Raw genomic sequence first — 16,985 nt, forward strand, 5'->3', positions numbered from 1 at the left:
CTTCCTCAGGAGAATCTTTGGGATCAGCCCCAGACCTGGAGGCCAAGGCTCACCCTAGGTAAGCGTCCTGCTCCTTAGAGCAGCACCCCATCCCACCAATGTGCCTTCTCAGTCTCCTGCACAAAAGGCTTCCTAGTCACCAGGGAGACCCTGCCTTCTCTAGTCCCGTCTTTTCCCCTGCCCAGCCTCATGAAGCCAGGATACCAGGCACGTGGATCACTCAGGCCTCAGAATGAGGCTGCTTTATTGGAAGCTATTCTGACATCACTTTCCAGACTGTCTCACTGTCTTAGGACCAGGCATGGGAGGCAGGGGTGGGAAGCTTCTTGTGATTGTGGGCGGTAGCCGGGGGAATGGAGTGGTGGGAGGTGGCTCAGTTGCGGGCACTCCTGCGACTGGCGGATGCGGTCCGGATGGAATAAGCCTTCAGGGGCCCAGGACCCGCACTGCTGGAGAAGCTCAGGGCATTGCTGCCCATGGTTCCCCCGAGGGTCAGCCCAATGCCACCGCCACTGCTACTGCCACCAGTGGAATTCATCACAGCTGGGAGAGAAAAGAGGAGGGCTCTCTTCAGCGTGAGGCTCCCTACCAGGGACCCCATCCCTTCACTGCACCCCACCCTCCTGCCCCAGCTGCCCCTCTCCCTCACCCCTGCCCCCCTCCATGGGCCAACCCAGAAGGAGCATCTGACAGGGGTAGGGCTGCTCCCCAGGTGCTCCTGGCCCCACCCTGCCCTCTTGTAGTGCGTTCCAGGCCATTGAGCCTGGCAGTATGTGCTCCAGGGGACCTGTCAATCCCTGTAGAAAGTAAGGAGTCTCCTGGCCCCTCCAGCAGGGCCCTGGGCCAGTCTGCCATTCTCTAGACCCAGCCCCGTCTAAACAGCACAAGGGATGCTTCCCATGGGCCGCAGCCAAGGACTTACAGATATTCACGGCTCCCACTCCATCTCCAGCCAACCTGGGGGCAGAGGACAGACAGTGAGGATGGCTCTTTCATAGCGTGGGAGGGAAGCGCTCTCAGCCCTCTCTCCTTCCAGGCCCCAAGCAGGATCATTGATTTTTCCTTCTTGCCCCACACTTGCAGCCTGCCTTCAGCCTTGTAAAAGGAGCGAGGAGGCATGCAGGAAGGGAGTTTCACCTTGGCCCTTCTATCCACTGGCCACCTGACCCCAGGCAATGTCTCAGGGCCTCCATTTCCCACCTATGCCTTGGGCCCAACTACAGGACCAAATTCATGGGCTTGTTTGTGAGGGTTAAATGACATAATCTGTCTAAAGCCCTGAGCACCTGGGATTCGGTGAATGGCAGCTGTGCGTGTTATTTATGTAGATGGCTGCCTTTCCTCACCGTATCATAAAATCCTAAAGGTGTCTGTGGCCTACTGATACTTTTATCCCCAGTATGAGGCCTGGAGAAGTCATTGCTTAATATATGTCAAAATAATTCGTGAATCGTTGACTGATTGAATGGGGCTCCAGCCAGGACTAAGGAAGGAGCAGGGAGTGGGGGTGGCTTTAAGCAGCCAGTGGGGCTGAAACAGGTCTTGCAGTAGAAATTAAAAATCCATTCGGGACAGCTGGCTATGTTTGTTTTGTGACTCACAGTCCCATTGTCACCAAGCCCTTGGCCTTGGGGATCAGTTTGCTCTGTGGGGGCAGGGAAGACCTCACTTTGGTAGAGGGAATGAAGGGAGCCTCGCTTGCCTCCGCGGCCCCAAGCCCAGGAAGCAAGCAGAGCAAAGGCTGAGGGAAAGAGAGAGGTTTGCTGAAAGCTTCCAGGGGGCTTGCTTAAATGGCCCCTGCTGGTGCTGGGAGTTGCTGGCACTTGTGGGTGGGGAGAGGGAGCCAGGTTGCAGTCAGGCAGCAACTCGAAGAATTTCTGGTACGATGCCTAAGGAACTCAGACGGAAGAGGCCTGAATGTCCAAGGCTCTAGTGATCTGTGTGACTTTTCTCATTCTAAGTAAGTGGGGTTTTTTTGGTAACTTTGTATTCTTAAAGTAGGCCTCCCAGTTTGAATGAGTTTCTGGACCACAACTCTGATAAGTTAAGAGATAAAAGCAAGGTATCTACCTCCATATCCCCCCAGGGTTGGGGGAACCGTATCCTCTCAGAGTACCCGGATCTAAGCCTGGTTATAGCAGCTCAGACTGAGATTAAGCTTTCGGAAGAGGATGTCTCTGTGTGCTGTGTGACCTTGGGCACACTACTGACCATTTCTGAGCTTCAGTCCCCTTTTCTTCCCATGGGAGGAAGCCAGATCAGGTACCACTCTAACAGTCCCCCAACTCTGACTTCTATGACAACAGAAGGCCCAGGGTATGGGTTCTAGAGAATGTGGGGGCCCTGTGCCTGTGGGAGAGGCGGAAGCAGAGAGAGGCATCTTGGCTGGAGCTCCCTGTGCCCAGATCAGCTTCTGTGTTCCCAGAGACCTTTGGTGTTCAATTCTTCTTCCCACAAAGAAGACTGGGTGCTAACCCAGGGAGAAGGCAGGTCAGCAGCAGGGGCAAAGCCCCTTCCTCCTCCTCTCCGCCTCCTACTCATACCCTGCGGCCCTGTGTCTCCTCTCCTCCTCCCAGCACCCAGGCCCTCGGCCCTAGCACCCCTTCACTCCCCATTCCCTTCCCTGCTGCTCCATTCATCCTCCATCATGTCTCTCTCTGGCCCCTTAGGAATAATACTCAGAAAAGAATAAGTTATTGTATACACTCAGCATTTTACAAATGTAAGTTACTGGTCGCTGGGGGTTTCCTTTGTGGATGTTTTGTCTCCTCCACCCTCTGCAACCTCCCTGAGGGCAGAAACACGTCCTACGTATTCTCTGTTGCCATGGTGTCTTATAACAAGCCAAGAATGAAGAGGTTGAGTTCGAACCCAACAATATGCACGTCAAGGCCCAGCTGCATAGACAGAGGTGGCATGCGGTTCATGAAGAATGTGCTATCAGACTCCCCCATTCCAGCCTCCTCTCTGACTGCAAGTGAGTCTGCAAATATCTCTGGGGACAAACAAAATGATCCCCTCCACCACAGTCAGCTAGCACCACATGATGTGGCACTTAGTTCTGTAGTGAGAAGCAGCCTGGCGTCCTGGAAGATCCTTGGAGCAGGAATCAGCACACCCTGACTGCACTCTGGCCCTGTTCCCTCAATTAATGAAACTCAACCACAGCTTTCCCCTCTGGAGACTAAGGAATCAATCATCTCTGACCTGACTACCTGAATGTGTGCTGAGGATCAAATATGATAACCCTAAGAAGCCGCACACACAAAGGGACTGTTATCATTTCAACCTGCCCACTGAGCCTCACACTCCATGGTCTTTCCTTCTAGAAGGTCATCTCATTGAAGGCAAAGAGGCAAGCATCAGCTCTGTGTTCCCTGCCTCCCCACACCCAGTGCCCTGCAGAGGAGGGGCATATAGGAAATGCTTGTAAATGGATGAATGTCAAGCCCCAAACCCCACGGAGCCCTAGAAGCATCCCCTTTCCAGGTTCCTTGTCCTCACCGGCTCTCCTCGCCCTCCAGCAGCTTGCGGTAGGTGGCGATCTCGATGTCCAGGGCCAGCTTCACGCTCATGAGTTCCTGGTACTCACGCAGCTGCCGTGCCATATCCTGCTTGGCCCGCTGCAGGGCGGCTTCCAGCTCCTCCTGCTTGGCACGAGCATCCTTGAGTGCCAGCTCCCCACGCTCCTCAGCCTCGGCAATGGCGGCCTCCAACTTGGCACGCTGTGGGCAGCAGTGCAGCTGTAAGCTGGGGCTCACCAGTCTGCCCTCCTGCCTGCCCATCCTGCAGTGAGCACCCGGGCAACTTGCTTAAGGTGGCTTCATTGGCACCACCTACTCCCCCAAGCACCAGAGAATCCCAAGGGTTAAACACATAGGTTTGGATATCCAACGCCTATGTTCCAGTTCTGGCTCTGCCACTTACTAGCTATGTGACCGTGGATGAATCAACCCTGCTAAGCCAAAGTCCCCTCTTTTCTAAGAGAACAATAATCACAGTGTTTACCTCATCAGGAGATTTTGAGGATGAAATGAGGTAATATACAAGATGTCCGTGGCACAATGTCTAGCACACAGCAAGTGCTTAATAAATGCTATTGTGATCATTTTTAATGAATGCTATTATGATTTTCAAACCCCCAGTCCCCCAGCCCCAGCCCCCAGCTGCAGGAGCTCTAAGACCATGGGATCTTAATTGAGTCTCCAGATGTCAGGCAGCTGACAAAGACCAGAAACCACCTATAAAATAGGAACCAGTTGAGAGCAGGCCCAGAATAGGAGGGCCTGGAGCAGAGAGACCCTCCTAGATGCCCCCAGATGCCATGAGATGCATGACTCACAGTCCCCGGGTTTGGTCAGGGATGCTCTGGTTCCAGACCTGTGCCTGCTTGGAGCAGCTGCCACTTTCTCCCTGGCCTTAGAGTGCCCTCCGCTTTAGGCTCAGCCCCCACTGCCAGGAGCCTGAATAGTCCCAGGCCTCATCTTGTTTAGCTCAGAAAACCACCATCCCTGTCCCCTGGGCAAGGACTTCTCTCCCTTCTTACCGGCCATTCTCTATCCTCAGATCCTCTTCCCTCAGTGGCTGCCTCTCTGCCAGAGACAGCATTCCCCAGGAGGCCCTCTGACACTCTGCCCCTCGGCCACAGCTCAGTGCCCTGCCCTGTCACACTGGTGCCCCCAGAGCCAATGCCATCCCCGCTGCCTCTGGAGACCCCTTGTAGCTCCCCATGACGCCCCTCAGTGGTGGTAGACACCTGGCTATAGGCCTGGATCCGCCCTGCTGTGTGAGAGGAGAACCGGCTGTAGTAGAGGCTGCAGGGTTTGGGAAACCACCATTTGTTATTCTGTGCTTCCCCTCCTGGCCTGGAAGCTGGCCCACTTCATGGGGTGACTCACGGCCCTGCCTCTGTGCCACAAGGCAGCCTCCACCCTCCTGTAAACAGGCCCACAGGGCTCCAAGGGGAGGACATTTCTGGGTAAATCACCCCCACATCCCCCCATCACCCACAGCTCATCTGGAAATCAGCTTTCCGAAGCTTCCACATGTGTCGCCCTCCCCCTCTCTCCACTGCAGACACCTGCACAGGCTGAGCTGCCCTGGCCACACACTACTCAGCCAGGGCTGGGGGCCCTTCCCCCATCAACACCTCCAACCCCAGCTTCCAGCAAAGCTCATCCTCCCAGGCAGTCTCTCATCTGAGACCCGTGCCCCTGCCATGTGCCAGGTGCTGGAAGAGAGGAGCAGTGAACCAGACAGACAGGGTCCCTGCTCTCCAGGCATCTGTTATATTCCAGTGGAGGTAGGGACCATCAATCACTTAATGAATAAGACAGAACATTTCAGAGTGACAGGGGCTTCAAAGAACTTCAGACAGGCTGCCGATAGAGGGGCTGGTGTTTGCGAGTGCCGTCTCTGAGAAGGGGTCTTTTCCTAAACCCCAGGGAGGAGAAAACAACAACCATGGACAGAGCTGGGAGAACCACATTCCAGGGGGAGGCAACGCCAAGTGCAAAGGCCCTGAAGCAAGACCATTCTTGGCAAATGCAAGATGCAGGAAGCACGTTAGCATGGCCAGAGCATAGTGAGGGGAATCGTGGAAAGTGAGGTTGGAGTGGGTGGGAAAGGGCCATGTGAGTCATTATAAGGTCTTCTGCTGTCCTCTGTCCCTGCAATGAATGATGAGCTCCCAGGGACAGCGTCCTGCAGCCAGAACCAGGTGCAAGCAGAGTGCTCAGTATCAATGTGGAACCAGTGGTGGCTTTCTTCTGGCCAGCCAGCCTGAGTCTCCCTCCATAGGCTCTGTGCACATCCAGGACCTTTCTCCCATCAGCCCATGCCAGGACCCGGCCAAGAACATTCTGTCCTGGAGATCTCACAAGGGGGTCTCAGACAGTGGCACCAGCTTTGGCCGGGAGATGGGAACCTCCCGCTCCACATCCTGAGTTTGGCCTCAGCGGGCCACCCCTGCATGCCCCAAGTAGCAGGGGAAGCCAGGAGGGCTTGTCCCACCTGGTTCTTGATGTTGTCGATCTCAGCCTGCAGCCTCTGGATGGCCCGGTTCATCTCTGAAATCTCATTCCGGGTATTCCGGAGGTCGTCCCCATGCTTCCCAGCCTGGGCCTGGAGGGTCTCAAACTGGAGGGGCCATACAGAGAGTTATGGCAGAGAGGTGGGCAGTGAGTACAGGTAACTCATCCCTCTCCCCACCCAAGGCCCCTCCCAACTTATATTTTCAGGGAAGGACCGTCTGACTCCCATCAACCTTTGCCCGATGCCAGGAGACCAGACAGCAGTGTGAGGAAGGAATTCATTCTCCTCCAAGCCAGGCAGGGAGGACAGACAAGGCTCCGCAGTCCCATCCCCATGGACCCCAGGGCTCTTCCACTCCCACCATGCCCTTCTGCTGGAGAATCACTGAGAGTTTGAGATTCTCACCTGTTCAACACCCAGAACACCCATTTCACAGGTGAGGAGAGTGAGTCTCGGAGAAGAGTAAGCACCACCCAGGGATCACACAGCCAATCAGTGATGGAACGAGGGCCTGAACCCAGGTCTTCTTGTTGGCATACTTGTGTTCTCACCCAGGCACCATGAATGACTCTCTATCTCTGCAGGGGCAGACCTCTCAATCCTTGCCTCGGGATCCCTTCTTCAGGAACACTGGTTCACCCCAGCACCCACTCCTGCTCCCTCAGCCCCTGCACCATCAACTGTCCTGCCACCATGAAGTAGATGTGATGATTAAGCCTCCCAGGTCTAGGGCCCTCGCATTCAGGATCTAGTCCCTGCTCTTCCATCTACTAGCTGTATGCAGTTAGGCAAATTACTTAACCTCTCTGTGCCTCAATTTCCTCATCTTTAAATGGGGGTAATAGGCTGGGTGCGGTGTCTCACGCCTATAATCCCAGCACTTTGGAAGGCCGAGGCAGGTGGATCACCTGAGGTCAGGAGTTTGAGACCAGCCTGGCCAACATGGTGAAACCTCGTCTCTACTCAAAATACAAAAAAAATTAGCCAGGCATGGTGGTGCACACCTGTAGTCCCAGCTACTCAGGAGGCTGAGGCACGAGGATCACATGAACCAGGGAGGCAAAGGTTGCAGTGAGCCAAGATCGCACCACTGCACTTCAGCCTGGGTGACGGAGCAAGACTCCATCTCAAAAAATAGAAATAAAATAAATTAAATTAAATAAAACAAAATGGGGGTAATAATGATGCCTATCTAATAGGGCTGTTCTGTGGATTACATGAGTCAATAATTACATGAGCCTAGTACTGTGTGAGTACTTGCCATATTTTAGCTATTATAATGATTAATCCATATCTATTTCCTCTGCCCTGTCCTCCCATCTTGGGATTTTCTCCAGGGCAGAGCACCACAGACTTAAACCACTGGTGCCTGCCAGAACAGTGGGACCCAGGCCCTGAAGGCTTGAGACAAGTTGAGGAGTAAGGGAAGCTGCCAACAAGGACCCTGGCAGGAGGAAGTATGCCCCTGGTGGCCTCACACCTTGGTCTGGTACCAGGCTTCAGCCTCAGCCCGGCTGCATTTGGCCATCTCCTCATACTGCGCCTTGACCTCAGCGATGATGCCATCCAGGTCCAGGGAGCGACTGTTGTCCATGGACAGCACCACAGATGTGTCGGAGATCTGGGACTGCAGCTCTGTCAACTCCTATAGGAACCAGACGGGACATCAGGACTTAGGGCAGGATCCTATGCCCACGCCCACCCTGGGATTCCCCACTCACAAAGGAAAGAAAAGAGAGAACAGCTGGGAGTGGGCTGAGTCACCAGGCAGCAAGGGGGCCCAGACCCAGCACACATTAAGTTACTTCATTCTGCCCACCCTTGGCTCCCTGAGGGCCCATTAGCAGTGTCTCAAACCAGAATCTGGCAGGGTTAAAGGGGATAAGGAAAGGGACAGTGTGGTGCACTGTGGTGACTTCTCACTGTGAGGTTCTGTAGGTGCACAAGCTCTATTGTGAGGGAGGCCATGGGGAATGGATGAAATTATCATATTCCACCATGCTACAGAATACTCTGCAGTCTGTACACCGATTATATGGCTCCAACTACCTGTGGGGAATATGCCCATGGTATACTGTTGCATTTAAAAAAGCGTGATGCGTTCTCACTCAACGGTGGGAATTGAACAATGACATCACTTGGGCACAGGGCGGGGAACATCACACACCGGGGCCTGTCGGGGGTGTGGGGGGAGGGGGCAGTGATAGCATTAGGAGAAATACCTAATGTAAATGACGAGTTGATGGGTGCAGCACACCAACATGGCACATGTATGCCTATGTATCAAACCTGCACATTGTGCACATGTACCCTAGAACTTAAAGTATAATAATAAAAACAAAGCATGATGCTATTTTTATTGAAAATGTATATTTCTATATCTTTATGTATATGTAAGCACAGAAAGTCTGGAAAGGTAGACACAAAGATGGTAGCATTGGGTATAAGTAATCCATTTTCTTTTTTTTTTGAGACAGAGTTTTGCTCTGTCACCCAAGCTGGAGTACAGTGGCACAATCTTGGCTCACTGCAACCTCTGCCTTCCAGGTTCAACCAGTTCTCCTGTCTCAGCCTCCCGTGTAGCTGGGATTACAGGCACCCGCCACCATGCCTGGCTAATTTTTGTATTTTTAGTAGACACGGGGTTTCACCATGTTGGCCAGGCTGGTCTCCAACTCCTGACCTCAGGTGATCCGCTCACCTCGGCCTCCCAAACTACTGGGATTACAGGCATGAGCCACCACGCCTGGCCAAGTAATCCATTTTCAATTTACGATTTACTTAATTTTTTGGTTGTTTTGCAATGCGTATGTATTACTTTCACCATGAAAACAACTTTATATATATACACACACGTGTGTTTACACATAAATAAACTAAACTTTCACCATGAAAAGAAAACTTTATATATATGTGTGTGTGTGTGTGTGTGTGTGTACACATGTGTGTTTACACATAAATAAACCATGTGATAGACCCAGGAAGACCTGAGATTAGAAGTGCCTGAAGCAAGCCTCAAAGAAACTTCCCCTGAAATTAATGAATCTGTGGACATTTGCTCTGAGGGGCTGGTGGAGACTGGACGTTCAGGCAAAGACTAGGCTGAAGAACTGGTTTGTAATTAACCTCACAAGCTAATTATGCCCAGCCTAGCCTCTGCCAGGTGACTGGCCACCCTACCTTCTGCCTAAGGCCAGAGACTCACACTGATGAGAGTGGAGAGATTTTTAAATCCCCTTGAAGAAAAAGAGCTGGAAACCCCGGAGGACAAGGGTGAGAGGGAGAGAATAAGAAGGGAAGGGAGGACATTAGAGTGGTGAGTTGGCAGGCAGCTACCCACCCAGCCCCTCTGGGAGTAAATGCTCAGGCAATCCAGTCTCTCCTGACTTGGGCTCCCCTGCTGGCCCTACCTAGCCCACCTTTGAACCCTGTCACAACCTGGAGTCCCCTGACCTCCTCCTGGTTCCTTCCAGTCCCACCCAATCCCCCTTCCTTAGAAATGCTGCGATCATCCCATGTCTCTCCAAGGTCAATCCTGATTGACTCACCCCCACCTCCTCCCGAATCCTTAGCCTGTCCTGAATTCCTGAGTCCAGAAGGGATAAAGGGCAGGATAAATCCTCGCAACCCCTGATGAAGGAAATAATGTATATAATGGTCCATTTCCAAGACAAAGTGCTTTAAATTGGCTTAGGTCAGCAAACTACAGAAGAAATAGGATATACTAGCCCTTTGCTTGAATAGCCAGTGCCTGCTTGTCAGCCCCCAGCTTCTCTTGCCCTTACCTGAACCAAAGAAGTTTAGTCTAAAATGAAGGTTTTCTAGCCTGCAAAATGGCTCACTTTGTCTGTTCTTATCAGCCTGCCCAGCTACTTAGGTCATAAGTCAAATACTTAAAGAGCCCTTGAGCTGACTAGGATTGCAATGCATTGTGGGCTGCAATAAAATGCAGCAAGACAACCTAAAAAAAAAACACCTAAAGCCCCAACCCAACAACCAATAGGCAACGTCCAGGAAGATCGTGACCCCCATAGTACTCAGCCTGTGAGGAACGGAGGGAGGGACCTGTGCACTAGAGGATAAATTGCTTGTTGTGGCTGTGCTGGGCATGCCTGCCCATCAGACACCCATCTTGCAAGACTGTCATTAAAATCTCACTTTCGCTGTTCTCCAGGTCTCTGAGTCCATTCTTTGGGTTTGGACGGATGAGTTTGTTTCTCACACTGACACATATCTGGACTGACACAGAGGCGGGGAGCTGGACCAGATGGCTCCCTGGTTAGAATGGGTAGGATAAGACATGTCACCCAGCCCCATGGTCCTCACCGTCTCATTGAGGGTCCTGAGGAAGTTGATCTCATCATTCAGGGCATCCACCTTGGCCTCCAGCTCCACCTTGCTCATGTAGGCAGCATCCACATCCTGGGGGTTGGGGCAAGATGGGGCAGAGAAGACCATGTCCTCAGTACAGGGAACATTTAGTAGGGGTGGAAGAAGGCCTGCCCTGTCCAACCCACAGGCCAAACACTACCGCCCTACCCAGAAACAGTTTCTACAGCTGCTGTACATGGTCACAGCATGAAGCTTGCCCTGCTGACCCTCCAGACTGCATGGCGGGCATCAGCACTGGTATCCCAGAGCAACTGAAGCCCCAACCTAGCACTTGACCAGTTCCTAAAGACCTAGATGGTTTCAACACCACTAGCTCCACCTACTAACCGTGTGACCTGGAACAAATCACTTCAACTCTGGGAGCTCAACTTTTCATCAGTCAGTAGCAGAACACAAAGTCATTCAGATTCCCAGCCCCACTCCCAGAGATGGAAAATCTCCAGGCTACGTGTTTAATTTGCAGCATAGTAACTATGATGCAAGTGGGCCTCAGATAACACCCCAGGTGAAGATGGTGTCTGAGCCTCTTCCAGCTGCACTTTTTCAAGCTTAAACTCCTATGGACAGGCCTCACTTTTACTCATTCCTGAATCTCCAAGGGCCCAGCTCCCAGGGGCAAGTTGCAATTCTGTGGTTTGGCCTGGAACACCAACTGCTCAGTGTATTGAAGAGAATCTTAAAGGGCATGTAGACAAGACCCCTAAGATACTTCTAAGACCTTCCAAGCTTGCACATCTGCAGGAACAGAGAGCTCATGCTGGCTCGAGGCAGCTCATTGCATTCATTCAGCAAACATTTCAGGCCAGCCAAGCAACACCTTTGTGATGAAAATGTTCTGGCTTGAATAGAGCACTCCTTATTCAGTGTTGAAATCTCCCTCTATAACCTCCATCCTTTGCTCTTAGTTCTAACCCCTAGAGGCCTAGAAATGAGTCTAATCAGTCACCACACACACACGTACATGCACCCACAGGACAGGCTGTGCAGACTTCCTCTTGGACAGCTCAGGCAGGCCTTGGCCAGAGGTCCCCATGGGCTGCTCAGGTGAGAGGATCCTGTGGTCCTTTGTCCCATATGTTTTCAGACAACCCTCCTCCAGCCTGTCTTTCCCACTCACCTTCTTCAGCACCACAAACTCATTCTCAGCAGCTGCGCGGCGGTTAATTTCATCTTCGTACCTGCAGTAGAGGAGGGCCTGGTGTTGATGCAGCTTTGCCTCCACGCTCCCCCCGTCATATGCAGCTGTGAAATCTGCCCTGCCTCCCTTCCCCTACTCTTTAAAGGCACGCCTGAAAAAAACAGGTGTCAGCTACAAAACCAAATTTCCCTGACTTCCACGCGGCCATTCCTAGGGCTTTGAGTCTTGGCATGGGGGGTTGTTGGTGGGGCACATAGGAAACATGTGAATGACAGCACAAAAGCTGCATGTCCTGGGAGAAAAAAAGCAAACAGTAACAGCCATACGCATGAGACTGTGTTCTATGGGGTGTGCACCATTATGTGCTTCTTGTGCATGAGCTCATTTCATCCTCACAGCAAACCTATAACGATGGTACTGTGGTTATCAGAGAAGGGAACAGAGACACAGAGAGGCAGCGTAATCTGCCCAGGTCACTAAGCTGCTAAGTGGCACAGCCCAGACTTGAACCTTGGCAGCTGACTCCAGCCATGCCCTAATCACTACCTAATCCCACCCCTCAGGGGCAAAGAAGTAGTCTGAAGGGGAGGAACACTGTAGAATCAGGATGAGGGATACACAAAGTCCTAAAAGAACCAGGTCCCGCCTAGATGATCCAGCCCCCATCCTTCCTCCCATAGCTGCCATCACTCTTCCTCCCAAGGAGCCACTCCTGGCCCTTAGGAGGACCTGGGCAAACAAGGCACAGAGGAAGAGACCACAATGGCTTAATCTAATGTTTATGTTGAAACTCAAAAAAGGGTGTTGGAAACAAGAGTTCCAAGAGCTGCTGGGAGCAGTAGGGACAACCTGGGGTGGAAGGCAGGACATCCAGGTAGGCCAAGGCCCTTCAGGAGCCCAGACTCAGGGTTGGAGGTGCCCATACCCTCAAAGTTGCACTCCCTCAAGTTCTATAGAAGCTGGAAAATATCTGCAAGGCTTTCCGTCCACCCCTGCCTTGGCAGTGCACAGCCAGGTCAAGAGGGTGCACAGATCGGAACTCCCTGAGCAGCTGCACACAGGGACCCTCCCTGTACTCCTTCCCTGGACTCTCTTCCAGTTCCTCTTTCAGTCCCAGCCTGGATCTCAGGCTGGCTCCACAAGAAGGTGCTCTGAGGGTTTGGGGTGGGGGGAGTATGGGGGTGGGCAGCAGGTATGCACACACGCATGCACACACGTTAGTCCTGACAACAGGGGCTGAATGATGGCCCCACACCTTCCCTACTCTGCACCTGTCTGGTTCCACCTGCTATGGGACTAATCCTGTTGACTTTTGCCCTAGGGAAGTGGGAGTGCTGGGGGGGGGGGCACTCCACAGAGACCTTGTTTGCTCTCCTCCAGTCAGAGCCAATGTACCTGCTCCTGCTTAGTCACACTGCCACAGGCAGGGGACAGAACTCACTCACTGCCCCAGTGCCCCTCAGGTGTGCCAGGGTGGGGCCCAGCCTGAGCTTCAGGCTTTTGTTTCTATTCAATGAGAAAAGAGTGCAAAAAGACCTGTCCTCAAAAGCCCCAGTCCCAGCCTTCCTGAGCCTCCTTCTGGCTCCTGCCATGACCAGACCCACCCTCAGCCTCTGCGGCCCTCGCATGGCTCACAATGACCATTTTCCCTCTCCGCTTCTTTGCTTCCCAAGTTGGCTCTGTGTCCTCTCCTAGGAGTCAGGGACCTAAAATTCAAGTCCCAGGTCTCCCAGTGACCTTTGCAGTGTGAGCTCAACCAAGTCCCTAAACTTCTCTGGTCTCTAATTCCTCACCTGAACAAAAGAGAGTTGCTCTAGAATAATCTGTGAAGGTCATACCAGTTCTGAAGCACCCCTGTCAGAAGACACTTTCTGCCCTACTCTCTCTCGGGGCCTTGGTCAGACACCCAAAGGAGACAGTGCAGGTCAGGGCTGGGCTGAGACATTTCACTGGGACTGAGTCAGGGGAAAAGACCAGAATGATTTGGAAACAGCCCCCAGGGACAAAGAGGAGAGAGGAAAGGCAGGAAATGTGTTGGTCAAGACTGGCCCCTCAGGGAGTTATTGGACTGAGCAGCTGCATGCTGATTCCTGAAGCAGGGGGACTTGCACAGGGTCAGCTGATGAGGGTCACATTGGCCCGGGGCAGGGGTCTTCGCATGTGGCACAGGGGGCATTACTTATTCTTGAAGTCCTCCACCACATCCTGCATGCTCTGCAGCTCCGCCTCCAGGCGGCCCCCATCCACCTGCAGTGCCTCAAGCTGACCCCGAAGGCCAGCAATCTGGGCCTCAAAGATGTCTGGGAGGCGGCTGCTCTTGGCCGACTTCTGCTCCTGCAGCAGTGTCCACTTGGTCTCCAGCAGCTTGTTCTGCTGCTCCAGAAACCGCACCTAGAACGGGCGAGAAGGAGGAAACTCAAGAGGAGCCAGAGCGTGCCACCCACAGCGGGATTGAGGAACATCATCTTTAGCCACTTAGCAGAGCCATGCTCCCCCTGGCTGTTCCCCTGCCTGGGGCTTCCAGCCCTCTCCCTTTGGACTCCAAATCAAGTGTCCTACAGAGTGATCCAGGAAGCAGGTCTGCCTGGTGCACGGAAGAGCCCCGTGGTTGACTCTCGACGAGTGTGCTCCAGGGCCTCCTCTCCACTTCACTCCCCATCACATTACAGGTGGTGTTCTTCACCTCCCTATCTGAACAGCCACCTCTTCCTGTCAATGGATCATGAGGATGACCAGGCCCAGCCCTCCCTTCTGTCTAGGACCTCTTCTCTTCCTTCCTCAATATCCTTTCTCTCCTTCCCCTTTCTCCAGCAAGGCCTCAGGACAGTCAATCCATGGTAAAATGACCCCAGCCTGGAGCCCACGAAGGCCCTTAAGGAGTAGCTGGTATGACTGGAGGTGGGAGGCAATAGAGGCCTCTGCAAAACCAGCAGCTCAGGGCCCCAGGCCCTGGGGACCACAGAGAGTAAGACGGTGCAGCTCAACACATGGGGGAACCTGGGCCTGGAGCAGCTTGGGGAGGCCCCTATGAAATCTAAAAGACCGGTCTGGGTGAATGGCGAAGGAAAGGAGGACGTGAGGGAGGCGGGTGTGGGAGTGCACTTCGTCTAAGCCTGAGGAAGGGGGCCCTGGCCAGAACAGCCCAGCAGGGCCAGCCCTGAGTTCCTGGCTTTGGCAGCACTCCTCCCAAACCCACCAGTCAAGTCTGCCCTCGCCCCCTCCAGCGGCCCCATGTGTGGCGGAGGCCAACAGCCAGGAAAAATATCTCCAAAATGGACCCCTTTTTGAGGGCCCTCTCTGCCACTCCCTGCCCCTAACTGGGCTGTCTTCAAGGGCAGGTATAACCTCTCCTCCTGCCACCTAAGAGAGGCTGGAGGACCAGGCAGGTGGGGGAGGGAAGGGGCGGGAGCCCCCCCCCCCCCCCCCCCCCACTGCAGCTCTAATCTCCAGCATCTGCATCCGCATCAGCATCTGAGAGAGCCTGGGTCTCCCCCGCTGGGAAGGGCGTGCCATCCAACTCCATTCCTGACTCCACACGGTCCTCTCTCAGGGAAAGGGTCCCAGAGAGAGAACTCCTGGCCTAGGCCTCTGGAACTCCTAGTCCGAGGCAAAACTGGTCCAGGGGACCAACAGGCAGCCAGCGAGGGCAGCCCTACAGCACTCAGGCCCGCACTCCGGGAGGAAAGGGAGGGGCAGCTGGGCAGCTTGCTGGAAGGGAGGGCTTGGAAACCGAGGGGATAAAATAGCCACGGGGTTCATGTGGAGGAGGAAGGACCCCCAGATCGTGTCCCCAACACTGGCGGAAAGACAGAAGGGCGGCAGTGCTCCCCAGCGCCTGGCCCGCGCGCAGGCAGGGCTAGTTAGGGCGGCTGGTGTGGTCTGGAGCGCGGTTCGAGGAGAGGCGAGGTCCAGTCCCGCTCACCTTGTCGATGAAGGAGGCAAACTTGTTGTTGAGGGTCTTGATCTGCTCGCGCTCCTCCTGGCGCACCCGCTGGAGGGAGGGGTCGGCGTCCAGCCGCAGCGGGGCCAGCAGGCTCTGGTTAATGGTGACCTCGCGGATGCCGGCTCCCACCGGGCCCCCATAGGCAGAGCGCACGGCCACGCGCGGCCGCGAGGCGCCGAGGCCGTAGAGGCTGCTGCTGCCAAGGCCGCCGGGGCGAGCGGAGCTCAGGCGCACCTGGGCGCCGCGGCCCGAGAAGGCGGCTGAGCGCGAGGTGAATACCGGGGAGCTGAAGTGGATGGACATGGTGGCTGGGCCGGGATGGACCTAGCGGCGGGCGAGGAGGAGCGCGCACTCGCTGACCTCGGGGACACTCCGCGCCTTTTATCCGCGGGAGCGGGCGGCTGGGCTTCCACAGGTAGGGGCGGGGCTGGCCGCCGGCCACCTTTCTCTGCTGCCAGGCCCCTCCTGGGGCCGCCCTCCGCCCTCTGCCCGCCCGCCCCGCCGAAGCCCAGGCTTTCAGTCCAAGTAGGGATGGTCCGGAGTAGGCAGGAGCGCCATCCCTAGACGGCCGCAGAGAACAGCGGGGGACCGCAGTTCCAGCCCATCGGAAACGGACTCGGTGAGGGAAGGCTTCCCGGAGGAGGATGCTTGGAGAGGGAGTTAAGAACATAGAGATCCCTGAGGCCCGAGCAGAGAGACCCAGTGGCAAGAGACTGGGGGAAGGGGTGGGCTGAAAAGTTCCAACCCAGGAGTCAACGCCCAGACGTCCCCATCCTCCAGGCTGCTGAAGCCAGAAAGGCATTCCTTACCGCTCTCCCTCACACCGATCCAGCTCCTCCTTGAGAGATCAGCTCACTTGTTCAGGGGTCTGACCCCTCCTGGCCCAGCTAGTTTCCCTGGCTGCGTTCCTTCCTACTTCATTTCCCGTAGAAACTAGGCTGAGAGAGACACACGACCGACCGCACCTCTGGCTCCTCCCCTCCCCACTCCAGTAGGCATTGGAATCCCAGGGACCTTGGGAATGCTTACCCTGGACCCTCACCTCCCGGACCCTCCACTCATATTCCTGCCCATTTATTTTATGCGTCCCTGTACAGGAAGGGGACACTTGTGTGTATTTGTGACACTTTGTGGATGTGTGGACACTTTGTGGTTGTGTGCACACGCCTGCAGGCCTCTGGGCTCTGCTGTGCTCACACCCCCAGGCATATGCACCCGCATGTCTGAGCCTGCTTACACAGATGGGGGTCTGTGCCTGCATCCTGGGCGAGGGGGCAGCTGTGGCTACACAATGGCACACATTTTCATGCCTGCCTGAGTGCGTGTGCTTCTGTTAGCACTCAACTCTCCTCCCGCTCCCTCCACCATTTTCCTGTTTAAAGGCCCTCAGCTCTCATCATCTTTCTCCCGTGAAGCCACCACCAAACAATTCCCAGCAGTTTCAAACCCAGTCAAGAGGGGTAATCCTCGTGCTGGAAC

The 16,985-nt window shown here is 54.5% G+C and overlaps 1 protein-coding gene across 1 annotated transcript; it reads right to left on the minus strand.

Moving 5' to 3' along the window:
- Positions 1 to 212: 212 nt before the first annotated feature.
- On the minus strand, positions 213 to 15,860 carry KRT7 (keratin 7). The gene is given in 9 exon segments (NM_001110814.1): positions 213 to 543; positions 923 to 957; positions 3,505 to 3,725; positions 6,013 to 6,138; positions 7,514 to 7,678; positions 10,360 to 10,455; positions 11,543 to 11,603; positions 13,743 to 13,954; positions 15,486 to 15,860. Coding segments are annotated over 9 exon segments (1,410 nt in total). The 5' UTR covers positions 15,810 to 15,860; the 3' UTR covers positions 213 to 373.
- Between the last annotated feature and the right edge of the window lie 1,125 nt (positions 15,861 to 16,985).

This window comes from Pan troglodytes, chromosome 10 (genome assembly GCF_028858775.2).
Source record: "Pan troglodytes isolate AG18354 chromosome 10, NHGRI_mPanTro3-v2.0_pri, whole genome shotgun sequence".
Taxonomy (NCBI): Eukaryota; Metazoa; Chordata; class Mammalia; order Primates; family Hominidae; genus Pan; species Pan troglodytes.